The 18369-nt window shown below is 54.8% G+C and overlaps 1 protein-coding gene across 7 annotated transcripts in view; it reads right to left on the reverse strand.

Moving 5' to 3' along the window:
• UACA (uveal autoantigen with coiled-coil domains and ankyrin repeats) overlaps positions 1-18369 on the reverse strand; it is a 100736-nt gene that overhangs the window by 14278 nt on the left and 68089 nt on the right. The window contains exon 19 of one of the 7 annotated variants that reach the window (XM_075044707.1): positions 1463-1624. The exons of the other annotated variants lie outside the window; for them this stretch is intronic. Within the exon in view, the coding sequence (XP_074900808.1) occupies positions 1541-1624 (84 nt within the window). The 3' untranslated portion in view covers positions 1463-1540. Of the gene's footprint in view, positions 1-1462; positions 1625-18369 lie in introns of those variants that run through there. 7 annotated transcript variants of the gene reach the window in all.

The raw sequence follows: 18369 nt of genomic DNA on the forward strand, positions 1-18369 counted from the left end.
GGAGCAGAATAAAGTCAAGCAGCCAGCAACAGTGATGGGCCCTTCTCCTCTTCTTCTTTCCCACCAGTGAAGCTCACCTGGGATGCGATGGGATGTGAGCAGAGCCGAGAGCATCACAGTGCACCAGTGGGATGCGGCCACGGCTTGGTCCTTCGCTCTCCAGCCCGGATGCTCCCACCGGCGGGACGGGCGTGTGGCAGGGCACAGCCAGGTCTCCCTGCCCACAGGCAGCATGATGGAGGGCAAGGTGGGGAGGGAAGCATCAAAAAGGGGTGAAAAAAAATAAATAAGAGATGCTCAGCTGTACTTAAGTGCCAGATGACCTCATTTCAGAATATTTCAGAATGTGAAACACAGAGCGACTTTGAAACAAAAATGAGGAAACTCCACCAAAATTCGGAATGTTACCTAAACCTGAAAATACAGTTTATCATCCCAACCTGGCTGGCGAAAGCAAAGCCCGCCGTGGCATGGCATGCCGGGAAGGCTCACGCTTCCAAACCTCGACTCCGTGTCTCCTCTGTGCTGCCAGATTACATGAGCCCTTTAAAACGTTCCATAAACATCGCTGTGTAATTAAGTGCTTACAGGATTTGCAGGCTCTTTGTTTCACGGTGGGGAACGGCTCCTTTAAAGCTCTCAGAGTTTAGCGGGTCAGCCTAACCCAAAGGTCCTCACCTCCAGGAATAAACAGCCAACCTGGGCTAGTCCACCAGGGCTCAGGTACCTCTCGTCCCGGGAGGTGAAACTGCTCCCAGCTCCCTGTCCCGCAGCAGCCGATAATGCTGCGCTTGCTGCAGCACTCATGGGATGCTCTGTCTGGGTGCCACAGTGAAAATGAGCTTTACAGGCTCGGGGGGGGACTTTTGACCTTCACCATGGGCCAGGGTTTCTGCTCTGCTGCCGTAGGGATGCACACATCCGCAGTGGGATGGAGGCAAACCTGGAGCACGGCAGAAAAGCTGAGACCCCCCTTCCTCTCCTCATCACAGACCTTCAGCCACTTACAATGTCACTTCAGCTGAGTAATAAGCAATTATGATTTAATTACTCCAGTGCTCTTCAGCAGAATTTTCTGAATAATAATAGTCGCTTTTATGGCACCTCATTTATCCTTCCTCCTCTTCATCTGGATTTATTCTGCACCACTGCGAGTCTCGGTACTGCCAGACCCGCCAACGCCGGTCACCTTGCCTCCTGCTCTCACCGCTCCTCCATGCCTTCGTTCTTCCCACCACAACACTATTTGCCACGGCACGGCGGCGGCGGCGATGGCAGGTTTGCAGCCACACACGCACCCGTCCTGGAAACTTGCGGCTCAGAAAGAACACGACAAGTGCCGCTAATTCATAAATATTTAACACCCAAATCTGCTGCCTCCTGATAGCTTTTTCCAGAGCTTCTATTCTAATACATATTCCACCCCCTTCCCCTCCCCACTGGCCCTCCTCGGGTTTTTTTTCCCTTCCTCTTTGCTGGGCACTAATCCAAGTGCTGAGATGACTGTTTCACTTCCCTGCTGTCATCAGTTGTTTTTATCTTATCTGGACTGTGGATGCCAGTCAGCAACCCGCTGCGGTCTTTCCAGTTGAGTCCTGACCTCCGCAATCAGCCTCAAGATGTCCTGTAACAAGCAGATACGGTTACTCAACTTGTCCATCAGCACTTCTGGAGGGGGGAAGAAAAAAATAAAGAGAAAAATCCCCGCAGAAGACAGAGCTGACAGCTCGGGGTGGGGAGCTGCCGGGAGCACGGCGGCTCAGTGCTGGGCAGGCTGCTTGGGGAGGCTGGGCTGAGAATTTCTTGCCAAACGGGGTTAGTGGTGGTGCTGGTGCTGCACAAGCCCAGAGGCTTGCAGGGGTTCCCGTGGGTGGGGATGCTGGCCCCGCTCTGGGACCCCTCGTGAGGAGGGCATGGCACGGCATGGCATCTCCAAACTAAGGCGAGGGGCACAGCAGGACAAACTTTAGAGTCTTGGAGGGACTGGGAGCAGCAGGAGGATGCTCTGCTAGGGCTGCAGGCTGGCTGGGGGGTCCCTGCCCCTCCCCACCCTGCTCAAGCTGCCTCCGGTGCGTCTGCTCAATGGTGTTCATGCTTGGCCAGACATCGGACCGCTGCCCCCAGCCTGCCTGGACCTGGGGGTGATCTCCTCCACCATGCCCCACTGTCAATCAGATCCCACTTATTCCTCCCAAACTGCTGCTTCATCCCTCCTTTGCTGTGCTTTGCATGCAGGGGCACCTACATATGTGGTCTGGCTGCCAGGGGAGGGGAGGAAAATTCATCTGGGAAAACAGAAGGACACGGCTTTTTCCCAACCTGCAAGATACCAGTACCACCTGGATGCAAGGGGCCGGGACTGGCAGAACCCAGTGAGCACAGGAGGCAGCATGGGGTGTTCAGCCTGAACTCTGGTCGGGTGCTCAGGAGGAATTGGAGAGGGTCCCACGCTCTGCTGCTCTCAACCAGCAAAGCAGCAACATGCAAAGAGCCACATAGAGCAACAGGCACCACCAACAGTACACCTCCCTGCTCTCGAACGTCTTTCTTTCTCACCACACTAGGAAAGTGCATTTTGTACATCACTTGTTGGACATTTCAAACACTGAGAGAAGGGTTAGGGTTTTGTCCTCCAGAGTGGGAACTTGGATCTGGGGACTAAAAGATTTGTTTTCTGGAGCTATCCTGTCTGAACTCTTGGGCAAATTCAATGCGTGTCCTTCCCCCTCACCCAGACCCCCAGGACTGAGGCCACTCTTCGCAAGAGGAGCCCCTTGGAACGAGCCAACCCTTTCGCCGTACCTCACTGGCACTCGGGAGAGCAGCAGCAATGAGCTCATCACTCTGACCTAGAAAAGAGCTCCTGCAGGCAGCACGTCTCCAACTATTTTGGGACGTGTTCTCCTTCGGGTCGGACCGGTGCAAGTTGGGTGCCTTGCGAGCAAGTCGGGTGCGAGCCCTGAACCTGGCGTTGCAGGTTTGCCAAAGGGACATGCACAGCACCACAGAACGGGGACACTCGCTGATCATATGCTGAAAACACAACAATAGCAGCGGTGATTTAGAGCAGGGGTTTGTTTCTCCCATCTCCCACGGCAGCCAGCAGCAGAGCGAGCACAAGAGGAGGAGGGAGGGCTGGATGATGCTCCCTTGCTCCCTGCCCAGCCCCAGCTGCTCCAGAGCTAGCGGCTGCATCCAGACCATCATCCTTCCCGACTGCCTCGTCCCCTTCCTGTCTCGCCTCCAGCATCTCGTAGCACTGATTTCCACAGTTAATTTATCAGTTTAATAACGGCATCATCAAGAAGAGCGAAGCAAGGTTAGCACTGAGCCAGCTCAACTTTATATACATATCACCCAGAGTAAAAATGTCATGTAAGATTTACTCAACATGCATTTTATCAAAGTGCTCAAGTGCTGAAGTAAAAGGGCTTTTAGTTACAGCAGATTGAAGGGGGTGGCATGTGGGGAAGGAGGAGAGAATGGATGGATTTTAGCTCTGCCAGAAGCTCTTGTTGCTTTTGCATCAACATCTTTATTTTCTAAGAGAGGATTTAAGACCTTGTTGTGTATAAACAACCGAGACTAGAGTAACTCGAACGGTGAGGAACTGTGAAAGGTTATACTGAAAAATGCTATTAGTCTGCATGAAATAAGATTCTTCCTGGAAACATGACACTGAACATTTAAGGGAGGGGGAGGAATAGCTGTAAAATGGCTATAGAAAAGGGGTTACAAATTAAATATAATAAAAAGAATCCTTTTGAATGAGATCTTAATTTAACCTCAACATCATGACCATATATTTCAGGAAATTAATCCCTCGGCCTCCAATAAATCCAAAGTATAACACAACCACTTATGGTTCAGCAATGAGCCATTAGTATGGACTACAGATCCTGCAAAACCACCAGACCCATTATTTAGGAATGTGCTGAATTACCCGGCTCTAATGCAGCTCATCAGCGATCAGGGCTGCCGGGCTGCCCATAGCACGGGCCACGCTGAATACCTGCACCCTCGTCCCAAGGGTCTGCCGGCTTCTTTCTCTGCCCCATCCCACCCCTCCAGGACCCAGTTCCTGAGCAAACATCGTGCTCCTTGTCTGCAGGAATAACTGGGGAAAGGTCTTGGGGAGGGGGGTCAGCCTCGGTCGGTGCCAGATCCCAGAGGAAAGCCCCGTGGGGTGGTGGATGCCGTCCCGCCAGCACCATGCAGGGCTCCCAGCCTCTGCTAAACCGGCATTCATTCAGGGCTGGGTTTGTGCTGCTTTGAAAACAAAATAATTGAGGACAGAAGTGCAAGAGCAAACTTCCTCCGGAGCCTTTCTGAGCCCTCTCTGCTCCACCGTGCACGTTGCCAGCTTGGCACCAGGCTCTTCTGCATATGCCCCCAAATGAGGAAAGTAACTTTAATGAGTCAAGAGTGTAACCTTGCTCTGAGAGCGAACATATGCCACCGCAGCTCCCTTGGCAAAGGCACTTGGAGCCGGTTGCTGGCACTTCAGTGAGAGCTCTTCCCATCCAGGCTGCAGACACTTTGGGGCTCTTGATAAGGAACACATAGACCAGGTGAAGAGCACTGAAGCTTTGCAAGCTTCAATGGACCTGCTGGCAGAGCCTGCTGCATCCCTGCTTCATGTCAGAAGCAGCCGGCCGGCCGAGCAACCAGATTCCTCCTAGAGAAACGTCCCTGCAAACCATTAGGGATATTGTGGAGCAAGTGGCAATTTGGGTGGTAAAAGGCATCGCTACAAACACCAGCCACCCCACGCATTTAGATGGGGTGATATAATCAGAGAGCACGCGGACACAGAGAGCTGCAAAGCCCCCAGCGCAGGCTTGAATCTTGAGAGCCTGCACCCTCTCCGCAGCTTTCCTTTCCAGACAGGAGAAAGCAGCAGAAGTAGGAATGTGTCCATCCTGATGGACAGCCCTGCACAGAGCTGGCCCAGAACAGTTCACGCTGGAAAATGCCTTTTTGACAGGGGAAAAAAAAAGTTTCCTATCTGAAAGGTTTTTTGTCAACTGTGTAAGTGTAGGGCAAAAACCCAACAATAAGTCCAAAAGCAGCCCAGGAAGCACTGCCACAGAAAAAAAAAACAGCAAAAGTGCAATTTTGGATGGGGAATCACAAACAGATGGGCAGGATCTTCCACCGTCACCTCTCTGCACCCCAGCAAACCCCTTTCCCACAGTGCAACCCATCTCTGGGCTGGCTGACCCAGCGCAGGGCCAATGGGAGCCAGGTGACCACCTCACCAACCACATTCAAGCAGAAAGTTTCCTACATTTACTGTGGGATCTCCTGTTTGGGGCCACACGAGGGGTTTCCCACCTGCAAAAGTCACTTGCAGTTGGAGAAGGCACGAGGTGGGAACGAGAGCTGCTCTGCTTTCTCATCAACCACCAAAGTTCTCATTTATTGCACAGCCCTGTTCCCAAATCGCTCGCGTGGTTCTCGCTGAAGCGGATGCTGTGGTTTTCTCGTCTGAAATAAATTGCGCAACAAACTCAGCCCAGCGTTGAGAAGCATTAGCTAAAGCAAAGCAGCTCTAATAGTGCTGGTCCTGTACGTCCCGCTGGGAGACTTTCAATTGATGGAGTTACAAGAGATGAAATATTCAGTAGGATTAAGAATTTGGAGGAGGTGGAAATCAAAGTGAAAAAGAAAACAAGTAAAAACAGCTTAATCTAGCCTTCTAGCACTAATTGTCATTGGGATTCAGGCTAAAACAAACACAACAAAACGAGCTGCCAGTCTGAAAGGGGAAGGAAGAGGGCGAACACGATTCCCATCGCATCAAAAGCAACCTTTTTATCTCCGCACTGCCGCAGACAGCAGCAGGCAGGGGCCAGGAGGCAGCAGGCAGGCAGGGACCTCCCCGTCCCTCCTGCCCTCGCCACGGTCCGTGCGGGCAGCCTGCACCGGCCACGTGAGCAGGATCTGTCCTTCCCGCACGGGCAGCCAAGCCTTTAGCGAAGGTGCCACCATAAATGCCCCCCCTGCCCCGGCGGGGCAGAACCCCTGGGGCAGACCTGGGGCTCTGCAGACCCCTCTCACCGCTCGCGCAGGAGGAGCAGAGCCCAACGCGTTGCCCTCGTGCTGCCAGGGCTGAGTCACAGGAGAGGCAGATTATCTTACAGCCGAAGCCGAGTTATCCAACACTGCAATTTAAGTTGACAATTACATGGTAACCGACTTGCACACAAAGAGAGGCTCTGGAAGTATTCCCAGAATACAGAAGTCTGACAGTATCCACCCAATTTGTTGCAACAACAAAGAATACTGGAATATGTCCTTTCATTTGGCAGAGGAGTATTTTATTTTTTAAGGCTAGGTGGAGAAATTTAGCCTGCTATTTAAGGAGCATGTTGTGCCTTGAGAGTGACAAGCCAAGAGTTTCACTAGAAAGCCAAACTCAAACACAAATTGCATCCTGCCACCCAAGAAACTGAATTGCACCAAGGAAAGAAATTAGCGGGGCTGCATCTGTTGTTAGGGTCTGCGTTTTCAGTCTTGGGAAGATACAACTGGGGGCCTTTTAGAGCTCCCCTATACAATCCCCTTCTCTGCACTAGCTCCAGGAAAAACAAGATCTCAGCAAGCATCTTCCTTTTTTTAAACACTCTCTTCACAGCAAAGCCAGATCATTTGCAGGTGTCTGTGCCACTGGAACAGACTCAATGCAGCGGTCGAGGGAACCAGCCCGTTTTACCCTCCCAATGTGCTTGGCACCTCCCCAGGGCCCCCCGCAGAGGGTTTTCCAGGTTCAAGCTCAGGAACTGGGAGAGCCATGACATGACCATTTGCTGTGCAAGTGTCGAGAAACCACAATGTCCAGCTCGTGCAGGGAGACGATGAGCCAGGGCTGACAGCACAGCAGCATCTGCGGTGATGCAGAAGGAACCGCCCATTAACTTTCTCATGTTTTCCTGGTAATTTTATATCAGGATTTTCTATTAAAAAGAAAACCACAAAAAAACCACCCCAAAATTCTAAGGGAGATTCTGTGTGCCAGAAGATAACACTGGCAGGCTATAAAATAAAGCACTTCAGAAAATAACCCTGAAAAGTAAGACCAGTGGCCTTTACGTGCTGCATCACAGACTAGGAGGGGAGAGGTTTTGGGTCCAGGCAGGCTTAGCTCTTTGGGATGGAAAGGATTTGCATTCCCGTGTTTTGTCCAGCCCGGTGAGAGCGGCCGAGGGACAGGACCGGGGCCATGGGCAGTGCGTGCTGGCTGAGGAAGGAGTGCTCGAGCACCCAGTTTTGCTCTGATATAAGACAAGGAGGAATAAAGACTTTCTAGCCCCAGCACAGATAACCCTAAGGAGCCTTCTCTGTGTTGCCCAACCTGGTGCCGGCTGCGTGGAGCGAAGCAGGGGTGCTGACGGCCCCGGGGCTCAGCTCTGGGCACTCCCTCATCACCGAGCCCCTCAGCCTCTCTCAAAGGTCTGTGTCAAAAGGTTAGTGGCACAGGCATTTCTTGGGATGGTTTTTTTTTTTTTTCCTTGTGGCCTTGCTTCTGGTGGAAATCAGTCAGCTTTCCAGAGCAGAAACCTCAAGCCATAGCCACATTTCTGAACCGGCTCGTCACTGCCACCATTCCACAAACCACTTCCTCCCAGGTTACTGGCAGCCGGTCCCGGCGTGTGATTAAAGGGCAGGAGTGTGGCTGGCGGTGAGGAGCTGTGCATCCCCAACCCCGTGCTTTGCTGCCAGCGGGCAGCTCAGGCAAAGGGGGTTTTTGCAAGACGTGGGCGCAGGTGGGGTGCAGAGAGCAAGGCGTGAGAGAGGACATGGCGCAGAGAGGTGCGAGGTTATGACTCCACAGGGCACCGCGGGCAGACACGGAGAAGCCCCAACCCAAACCCACAGGACTCGGCTCACCCAGGGTTTGGTCACATCGACCCTGGTCCTGTGCCGGGGTAACCGCAGATCCCACGCCTGCTCCAACAGCAGCCCGGGAAGAACCAGCTCACACTTGCCTGCGCGGGCAGCACAGCCCGACATGGAGGAGGCATCTTTCTTGGGGGAAATGAGTTTTTATGGCCCTGCAGATCCACCTGGGAAGTTTGGTGGAGCTCAGGGACAGCCGAGCCACCACAGGTGTCCGACAGCAGCCCTGCCACCTTCGCCTCCATCTTATGGTACTGGAGATGCTGACCCCCAGCTCCGGGACGAGCAATGGCCTTGGGGCAGGCAGAGCCCGGCGTGCAGCACACACAGCGGCACCCACCGCCTGCACCGCGCTGGCACGCTGCACAGTGCTTTCAGTGACAAGCTCTGAGCCAGAGCTGCTGGCACTAACCCGGCACCGCCACGCTCGCACTCCTCGCTTCTCCCTGTGGAAACAAACCTTCGGCTCACACAAACAGGATTTCGGATGTGGGCAGCGCGGATGTGTCCAAGGGATGGCACGGCCGTGAATCGTGGCTGCCCCAGACACAGCCAGCTAGATGATACTCAGAATTAGTGTTTCACAAGAACTGACTGTGGACAGGAAAGTGCAGCACCTTGCTGTATCTGTCAGCTAGTGGCTTAGCAAACTGCCGCCCCGCTGCTGCTCTTCTCTCTTCCCCTTCACCTTCCTCCCTGCCCTGCATCTGCCCCGTTCCCGTCTGCAAAACCTTCTGACCTGGCAGAGATAAAGCCCAAATCCCAACCGCTCTGCCACGGGCACTTTGCAAAAGCTGGGGTTGGAAAATTTAGAGCAGAGAAAGGACAAAGGGGAAGAACTTGAGGGATGCTCGGAAGGAAATGGAGAGTACAGGGGCAGAAACCCTGCGGGTTTGTCCAGCTCTCTGCTGTAGAAATGACACCAGGCTGAGGATGTGAACTGCTTGTGATGGTGCTCATCACGTGCTGTCCCCAGAGCAGAGGTGAAAGTCACGGCAGGCAGGAGGAGGGACACAGCACTGCCATGCTGGCAAAACCCTCCTCTGAGTTTCACATGTGCTGGGGGAAGCAGGTGTGGGCCGGGCTCTCCTGGGCTGATGCAAGGGTGCAGCAAAAGCCTGCACAGAAGGATGGCAGTGAAATCGGAAAATTTCACCCTGTTAAACAACCGCCTTTCCCCTTCAGCCCCGCGTTGCCCTGGCACCGCAAGGATATGGGCAGAGCCTGCAGGCACCAGCCGTCCCAGAGTGGCATCGCCAGTGCCTCCTGTCTGGGGCCGCAGGGCAGGATTTATCCATGTCATCCATGAGAGGCAGGACCGAGGATCCAGCTGGGACACAAGACTGTTTCAGCACCCAGACGAGTTTCTCAAATTATTCAACAGAAACCAGCTTTACCCTGGCGAGCCCTCGAGCGGCCGCAGACCAGATCACCACCCACGCTGCGGTCCTCAGGGAGCGGAGCACCCTGTCCCCGTCCCCGTGTCGCCGTCCCCCCGAGTTCAGCATCCGGGGGCTGGCAGCAGAGGGGAGAGCGGCGCAGGAGCAGCATTGACGTGGACCACTTGCACCCCACCTGCAGCCAGGGAGCGGGCGGCAGGGAGAGCATTGCTGCCCCGCTGGGGCCGCTGCCAGCTGCCTGACCACACAGATTTGTTTTCTTTAGAGAGGATCTCAGCTTGAAGGGGGGGAAAAAAAAAGACCCCACCAAAAAAAACAGAAAAGAAAAAGAAACCACGGCCACATCCTGCCTTAAACTGTCGCTCGTGATGTGTTATTTGCCGACGAGGATGCAGGGGGAGCGCTGGGGGCGGGAGATCTCCTCCACTTGCCAAGTAACACTTCAGCTATGAGTCAATCGACTGAAGCCACAAATCCATTTGCTTATGAGCACGAAACCACAGCAACCCATGCTGCTTCTCAGGACCACGTGTGCCACCACCTGCCTGCTGCTTTGCCCCACTGCGGAGGTGCTCCCTGCCTGGCGGGACACACTGCAATAACCCCTGTGAGCCGACCCCGATGCTCCCCGGGGCTGGGGCCCCGTGCCCTCCCCGGGGCCGGCTGCGAGGGGGGCTGAGCCCTCCCGGCACGGGGTTGCAAGGACGGGGCCACTGTCTTGCCGCAAGCAAGCCGGGAGGGGAAAGCAGTGCCGGGTGCCATCCTCCCTTCCCAGGTTATTCGCCCCACGGCATCCCTCTTTTGCAGGCTGGGCTCCCCGGTCCATCACCGTGCAGCACTGTGGAGCGATGTCTCTCCACTGCGGAGCATCGGCCGTACCCCAGCCCTGGCAGCGGCTCAGGGATCACACCTGCACCACGAAGCCGGGCCAGCCCGCACCCCTGCAGCCCCCACCCGTGTCCGCCGGCAGGGAGGTGCTGCCACCCTCACGGGGCTGGACCCTTCACCCGGCGGCGTGGGGCTGGGTGGGGTGGAGGCAGGGACCGGGTAAGTCTCCTGGTATGCAGCATTTTGAAAGCCCGGTGCTTTTCCCCTGTGGGTTAATAAACACTCGACGTGGGTGGCTTGTGACTCACAAGCTCCGTTGCAGAGCACTACAGGTGCTGCTAGCATGGAGAAAGCCAGCAATTAAGCATTGGAAGAGGGAAAGAAAATCCTGAGCAATTAGAGGCTGCAACGATGAGCCGGCCAGGACCCCTTGGGAAGGGCACTGGGGGTTCCCCCTCGCTTCCTCCGTGAAACACTCGTGCGATGGCAAACAGCCACGGCATCGCACGCCCGCCCTGGGCCACCCCTCGTCACCCGTCAGATGATGCCACGGCATGTAAGCGGTGCAGAGGGCTGCCGGAGCATTGCAAAATGACTCCTCCGGGGCTTTTCATGGGGGAACGCAACCACTTCATCGCCACATCCAAACTACGCCTGGTGCAAACAGCTCTCCGCCGCAGGTGGGTTTGGTGGCTTTGCCCCGAGCTCTCGCTCCCAGGAGATCTCCCTGCAGCCAGACAGAGCGGGGCAGCCCCAGAGAGGGTCTGGGTGGCTTTGGGCATCACAGACACCCCGGGTCCAACCACTGGCACAGTAAAGCATCCCCTAATGAACACATGGTAGTTGTGGGAAAGGCTCAGAGACCACACGTGCACCACGTACGCTACCTCCAGGCCGCGCGAGAAGGGAAAATAACCCCTGGGTGCTGCTCAGTGACAAGGAGCCAAGTGCCCCTGCGCACCCGTGGGCACGTGCCCGCTCCCTGCCGTTCGCTGGGACGGGGCAGCCCCCCTGACAACAGGCCCCGGGTTCACACGACGCAGCATCTCCTCCCTGCGAGCCAGGGTTACGCTCTGCAGAGCAATTAGGAGGAGAAAAACAATTATGCGGTAGAAAAACATGTGAGGGAAACAGCAAAGCGTGTTTCTGGGGGGAGATGTTATCTGCGAAGCAAAATTGTACTCTCAGGAGCTTTGACAGGTTTTGAATGTTTTACTGTGGCACTACGTCACCAGGAGAAAACCCACACTGCCAGGCAAAGCCACATCCCTGCCATCAGAGATACCACTTCTCCCCACCTCCCGCTGTAAAACCAGAGCTGCCAAGCACGCTCACCCCCTGCACCATCCCCTGCTCACCCCCTGCACCATCTCCTGGGACAAAAAGAGGCTCAGCAATCACAGGTGCCTGGCGAGGAGAGAGGATTTAGAGAATCGCAGCAGGAACAAATGGCTGGAGAAGTCCCAGCACCTGCCAGTGTTATGGTCAAAATTCACAGGTCTGAAGCTGTTCACCTGGTCGGGGCCAGTCCCCTGCCCGCTAAAGCAAAGGCAAAGGAAGGACTTGGCTCAGCCATGTTAATTCCTCATCAGGGTCGTTTCCCTAATGAGTGCTTGCGAGTGCCAGAGATGCCCGACGAGCGCTCACGAGGCTCGGCAGGACCCAGCACCGAGCAGGGACCAGGGACAGCACAGGGAGCTCCCCGTGCCCCAGCATCCCCCAAAGCCGGGCTGCGAGCAGCACTGCCCAGGCTCCTGATCCACATGGCCTGAGATGTGGTCAGCCAGGACCGAGGTGCAAAATGAGATGCAAACAGCAGGAACAGCCCAGCTAGCAGGGGCCAGGGTGCTCGCTAACCACCCCCACCTTAAATCAAGGCTGGCAGTCCCCGGGGTCGGCTCCTGCCCTGCTGCAATCCATGGGTGCAATGCAGGAACCCAGCCCATGGCCCAGGTGGATGCTCACAGCCTGGCCGGCCGCGCACACCCAGCCCTTCCATCCAAAACCTCCACGCAGCAGCAGTGATAGCCGAGATGTCTTTGTGTAGACCAACAGCAAACAAACCCATTTCAAACAAGCCACCAACACCTCCAGGGCAGGAATACTCACCACCCATTTCTTTTTTTATTAAAGCAGCGCTGCATGAAGTTTCTGGGAACAGCCACGTGCATGTTATCCCTGCTAAGGATTTTGCTCTTGGCTGCAGGTAAATAACCTGTGCCCCGAGTTGGCTCAGCAGGAGAAGCACCCGCTTCAAAACCCAGGCCGCGCTGGCATTCATCAACAGCAGCGCTGCCCCAAGGAGGAACCGAGGAGTCTCTCCCCTCCCTTCCACCTCCCTTTCTCTGTGTTAACCTTTTTGGCTCCTTTATTAAAGCAACTGAACAGTTTAGACTTTTTTTTCTTCCCCCTTCTCCTGTGTGGTTCTTGGTGTAATCTGCCTTGAATACTTGATGTGGAATCCCCTGTGAGAGCGAGAAGTGTTTTTATGGGCGCTGGAGGAAAACTCTTGCAAAGAAGAAGTGGTAATGAGTACCCCTGAGTACCCTCTCGGTTTCACAACTGCCTATGTTTAAAAATGAGCAGAAATTGGGCAAGTGGTTCTCATCTGGGAGCAGAGCAGCCTCCCGCTCCCAGCAATGCTCTGCCTTCCAGTAGCTCGGTACAGTTGAGCAACACTTGTTTATTCCAATTGAAGCTGACACCAGCAGCAGTCCAGACCAACCAGATGAGCTCATGTGTGTCCTGTTTTATTTCCAACTCAGATTAACAGCATCTCTTTAATTTCTAATGGCCCATTCTGGGATTTGCAGACAGTGTTCAGACAACATTATGGGCTGCGTCTCTGCATGCCCCTCCGCTCACGTATCCCCTCTGTGACCAACATCATGATTTTGCACAATGCGAGAGCTCTCATCCCCATTACATGGGGTGAATTCGCAGGAAGGTTTTCATCACACGCAGACACATTTTTTTTATACCCAGGTCTCTGAATTTAACACAGCAGACATGATCCCTCTCCTTTTCAAAGGCAAAATATTCCCTTTCATTTCCAGACCCCTGTACATCATAACCCAGAGCAAACTCCGCGCAGAGCTGCACAGCGACGCTGTGGCTCAGCGTCAGAATAAATAGCTTTCAGAAGTCCTGGAGGTATCTCTGCTCATCTCAAAAGGAGTTTGCCCCCAAAGCACACACCTGCGGGGCGCCCGGCCAGGCTGGCAGCGGGACGGGGAGCTGCTCCGCACGCAGCCAGCCAAGAGCGGGGCTTTGGCAGGGCGGCTGGGGCGAAGGACGGCTTCGGGCAGGTGAAGCGCGGCGGGTGCCTGTGCCTCCCTGTGCCTGCAGCACCCCGCTGCACCCCGGCGGGACCTGCTGCCACGCAGCAGGCTTCGTGATAACAGGATCAAACAGAAAGCAGGCTCTCGCTCCTTCGCGAGCAGCAGGGTCCTGCTTTACTGGGAAGCCTGATGAAAACGGCTGAGCAGCGGGCGCTTTTCAAGGACCGTGGCTCATTCACAGGGACAATTGCAAACCAGCCACAAAGCGGGAGGAGAGGCAAAACCGTGGGACAAACGAGGCCTCGCTGGTGTCTCGCCAAAGCCTTCTCCTTACCCGTGCTGCCTGCAGGAAGAGCTGGAGCCAGGGCTCGGTGTTCGCAGGGACGAGGCTCTGCAGGCAGCCCCTGCACGCACGGCTGGCCAGCCAAGCCCAGCACCGAGCTCTGCAAGGACTAGGGGCCTGTTTCGGAGATAGAGGGTTTGATTCTTTTAGCGAGGCTTAACAAGTTGATTAGTGCAGCTTGGGCAGGGCTGGGGGGTCTCCCGCAGCTGCTCGGGCTTTGTGTCTGCATACCCAGGCACCTTCTCCTTCCTGGGCCTCTGGGGGGGCCATACACAACCCCTCACCCATGCAAGACCCACAGCCCCAACCCGATGGTGGGATTATCTGCTTGTTCCTGGACAAACCACGGCTGCTGCTGTGCAAAGCCTGTCTGCAGGTGACTGGCAGGCGGGAGGAAGCACCCGCAGACCCACAGGGCTCACGGAGGGTGCCCACAGCCTCCCAGCCCCTCTGCGAGGGCTGCCACAGCACTGCAGCTCCTGCAGGGATGCCGCAGGGTGCAGGGTCAGGATTCAGCCCAGGAGGCTGTAGCACCTGCACAGGCTTATGTGCAAGAGCTCCTAAGCCACATTCCGTGTTCAGCACAGAGGCAGCACTCTCTCTGCCAGCGGTCCCCCTGTTCGCCCCATGAACGGGACCGACCTGGGCAGCTGGAAGGAGCAACACCAAGGATTGCCCAGGCTTTCAGATGAACCAGCACGTTGTAGCAACATGGGAAATGGATTCGGTTTTCCCCTGGGCTTGCTCCCATCCCCACACTGCTGTGCTGCAGCAGGATCAGAGAACACTATTAAAATAGTGTCATGTTACCTATCAATAATAAATGACCAGAATAAATTCACTGCTCTCTGCTTAATAACCCTACCGGATTTCCATTTAAATATCTGCAAAGAAATGGGTCCTCGTTCAATGAGCCTTTCAGATGAATGCAAGTGCTGCATTTGCAGAGAGACAGCCCAGGGGAACCTAGCCCAACTTTTAATGGGAAAGTGCTTTTCTCCTGCCGCAGGACCAAGCTGCAGCACAGGGAGGAAGAGAAGCTTGGGACAGATGAAATAAATCCAGTATCAGTGGTGTGCTCCTGTTTAGATGCAGACTGAGCATCTCCATCCTCAACTCCCCATTAGGTATTTGCAGCTGATAACCGCTACCGCTGCTGATCCCTGGCTGCCTTGGCCAGCAGCATTATCAGGGTTTCATGCCCAGGGACAGGACCCAGGGCTATGGCCAACAGAAATGCAGCAGAACAAAAGTGAAGCTGGTCCTGAGATGCTCTCAGCTCCCAAGAGGCTGTAGCAGAGTCCCCAAACCCCTAGGCCAAAGGATGAAATTAAGCCGCCAAACCCCATTTGACCTGCCCAGTGCAACGAGCAGCGATGCTGGGAGACCATGGTCCATCCTGCCGCACACCAGCCCCCAGGCAACCTCGTTGATTCACAAACCACAGTGTCCTTGGGATGCTCTGCTCTTTCTTGGGCATGTTTTAGCTCAAATGGCTCTTGGCCTCTGTATTAAAGATGCCACAGGCCCAAGGTGGCTGTGTTTCAGGTGGTGGCTGTGTTTCAGGTGGTGGCTCCTGGAGGAGGATGGAGCGTGGTACCCCAGATGAAAGGTACGCCTCAGCTGCAGGAGCCGGCCTTACAGCCTAAGAAACACCACGTTTCCACCACCGCAAAGCGGGACAAAACAAGCGGGCCAGCACCAAACCACCCTACTGCAAGCAACAGCTGGTCTTCGCCCTCATCCAGGCTGTCAGAGCCTCCAATGGCACAACCCATCCTCACCCTGCTGTCCCCTGCACACGGGCTGCCGGGGCAGGGCAGCACAGTCCGGGTACCCCTGTGCGCATGGGAATGTGGCACGCAGGTCCCAGAGATGCACAGAAACACCTTTGCACCGGACCCACTGCCCTGAGCAGGCACGGGCTGGAGCATCCCATGGGACACGTGTAGGAGATGCAGCCCCTGGAGACCTCAGGAAGGGCTTCACTTTGGTCCTTCCTGCAGGGAAGGCACGTGCACAGGTCAGCAGAGTTTCTTTTGTTTCAGCATCCACATAAAGCGAATTCAAAAGGGAGAACAAAAGGCAGAGGGGATCTGGGGCTACGAAGAGCTCACCCAAGGAGCCGAGGAAACGGCGCTGGTGCTTTGAACCTCAGCATCACCCACACACCTACCCCAGTGCACGCCTGAACTGGCAGCTCAAAGGTGCAAGGGGTGCAGCACGTGAGCGTGCCAGGAGGCTCATTACCCCCTGCCTCCGCCTGCCAGCCCCGTCTGGCTTTGTGAACAGGAGAGGCTTCCCACAGGCATCCAGCAGCTGACCCAAACCCTGCAGGAAATGGAGCACATCAGGCTGAGATTAACCCCAAACAATCAAACGGGCTGGTTATTTGCAGCGCTTGCTTCTAGCTGATGGAAACTCAGATTCGGGAGCAACTTTCTCTCCTTGCTACATGCCCGAGCAATACAAGAGTATTACACTTTCCTCTAAGAGCCTTGTGGTAAGGCTGGAGGAGGAGCTTGACTCCCTGAGTGCTCCTCCTGGCATCCCATCTCCTGCCCTTCTGCAGCTCCCTGCTTTCCACTTGCTTTGCTCTCTTCCTCCCTTCCACGCAGCCTGGGCACCCGTGCAGGGAGCGCAGAGGGTCGATCGATGCTAAACAGGATGGCAGCTGCAACGTCTGGCTGCCTCACCAGCCCCCAGCAGCAGGGCAAGCCCCGCTCAGCCCATCCGTCTGGCGCTGGGGCACATGCAGACACGGAGAGCAGCAAACAGGCACGTCCCAGCTGCGAGGGGACTGAGCCCAGCGGGCCGGAGAGCTGAGCTCCCCGCTGCCCACCAAGCCTGAGCCTTGAGCTCACACCGGCTCGGAGCCAGGCGCCTGCCTTGCTGCACCATCCGTGCAGACGAGCATGTCAGCAGTGCTCTTGCGTGCGTTTTATTTTGCTTTTTAAACATGTCAAAGCAGACTGTTTCCCTCCCATTGCTCTCAGATGTGGTTGAATTGTTTTCGCCAAAACTTCCCAAATACAAAGTTTCAACCTAAAGCAGACATTGCCCACAGAAAGTTTTCCCCCCAAGCTAACTGCAAAGTTATAAGCAAATAAAACTGGATTTAATAATGGGAAATATTCATCATTCTTGTGCATACGCCTCTGAAGTAAAACCACCCTCGTAGAAGACATCCTTCTCGAGTAAAGCAGAGTTTGTGCTGGATGCTCACTGCATTTTGGACCAAAGCACAGGGAAGACTGGGTTTATTTTCCCTTCATGTGGGCACAATCTCATAGCGCTATTTGGATCGCCTTTCCTTATAGTCTTAAAAATTACCAAGAAGCTGCTTTGTTGCAGCCCTTTTTCAAGAGGTCCCCAAGCCAGCCTCCCCCCCAAGACAGCAAAGTCCTCAGGTCTACCAGCATTTAAAATCCCACCAGTCAGTTCACGGGCACAGAAGGATCCTATTCTATTTTTCAGTCAAAACCAGTAATGAGATGTATCAGGGCGCCTTAAAGCAGCTGCAGGAGGGCTGTGGGAGAGCAGCGCTCCAGGGCAGCACGGCTGCTGGGAGCCCTCACCATCACACACATGTGAGGGATGGTTTTGGAACCTGAGAACACACGTTGTGTCTACTCAGCAGCATCCTCCACTTGCTCTTATCACCCCTCCACGAGACAAGATGGTAGCGTGGAAATTATCAACAGCTGTACAGGCAGAGACCATCCTTGGCACATCCAATTTGCCATCTCCTCATCATTGCTTCCACAGCAAGCAAAGTTTTAATTTGATGTGGTCCTCAACACCTCAGAGCTCTTCGTTCTTCAAATCTAGAAACTAATTAAACCTGACCGAGGAAGGTTTTCAGATTCTGTGTCTTTTTTTTTAATTGGAAATCATGAGAGAAATACCATTGAGCGTAAAAATACAATACAGTCTCAACAGCAATGTAAACATTGCAAGGAAAGCTTCTCACGACATGGAGTCGTCAGACCTTTACTTAATGCTCATAATGAAATTGCTTTGAATTACACGGCCTCCTTAATGCAAAGCTCCCACGAGAGCAGGGCGCAGCGCCTGAGCCCCGGCGGGCAGGATCAGGCAGCAACATGTGTTTGGAACGGGAGACTCCGGGTTGGGGTTTTGGATCTGCAGTAATTTGTTATGGGACATTGCGCAAGCTACGTCGGGCGTGTTTTTCTTTTTCCAGAGGGGACATAAAGCAACCCCCGCTGCTGGTGCTCCGGGAAGGGCAGCCCGAGGTGTGTATAGCCCCGCAGAGCGGGCTGGGCTCGGCGAGGCGGAGGTGCTTTCCAGGCTGCATCAACGCCCGCCCGTCCCCGTGCCCCTCCATGCCACCCAGGCACAGAGGCTGGGGTTTATTTGGGGTTTCACAGCTGGAGGTTTTCACCAGTGCATGAGGCTTACTGAGGGGTTTTGAAAGAGGAAAAATAAGCAGGAAGAGATAAGTCCACTTCAATCAAGTGTAGTGCACAGACAGATCTCTCCCAGGACGTAAGAAGGGAGGAAAACCAACAATGCTCCAGGTTATTTTTCTCTCCCGGGGATCTGGAGCAACAGAGAGGACCACAGCAAGCCGAAACAGCATTGCACACAC

Source organism: Buteo buteo, chromosome 13, assembly GCF_964188355.1.
Source record: "Buteo buteo chromosome 13, bButBut1.hap1.1, whole genome shotgun sequence".
NCBI classification, from domain to species: Eukaryota; Metazoa; Chordata; class Aves; order Accipitriformes; family Accipitridae; genus Buteo; species Buteo buteo.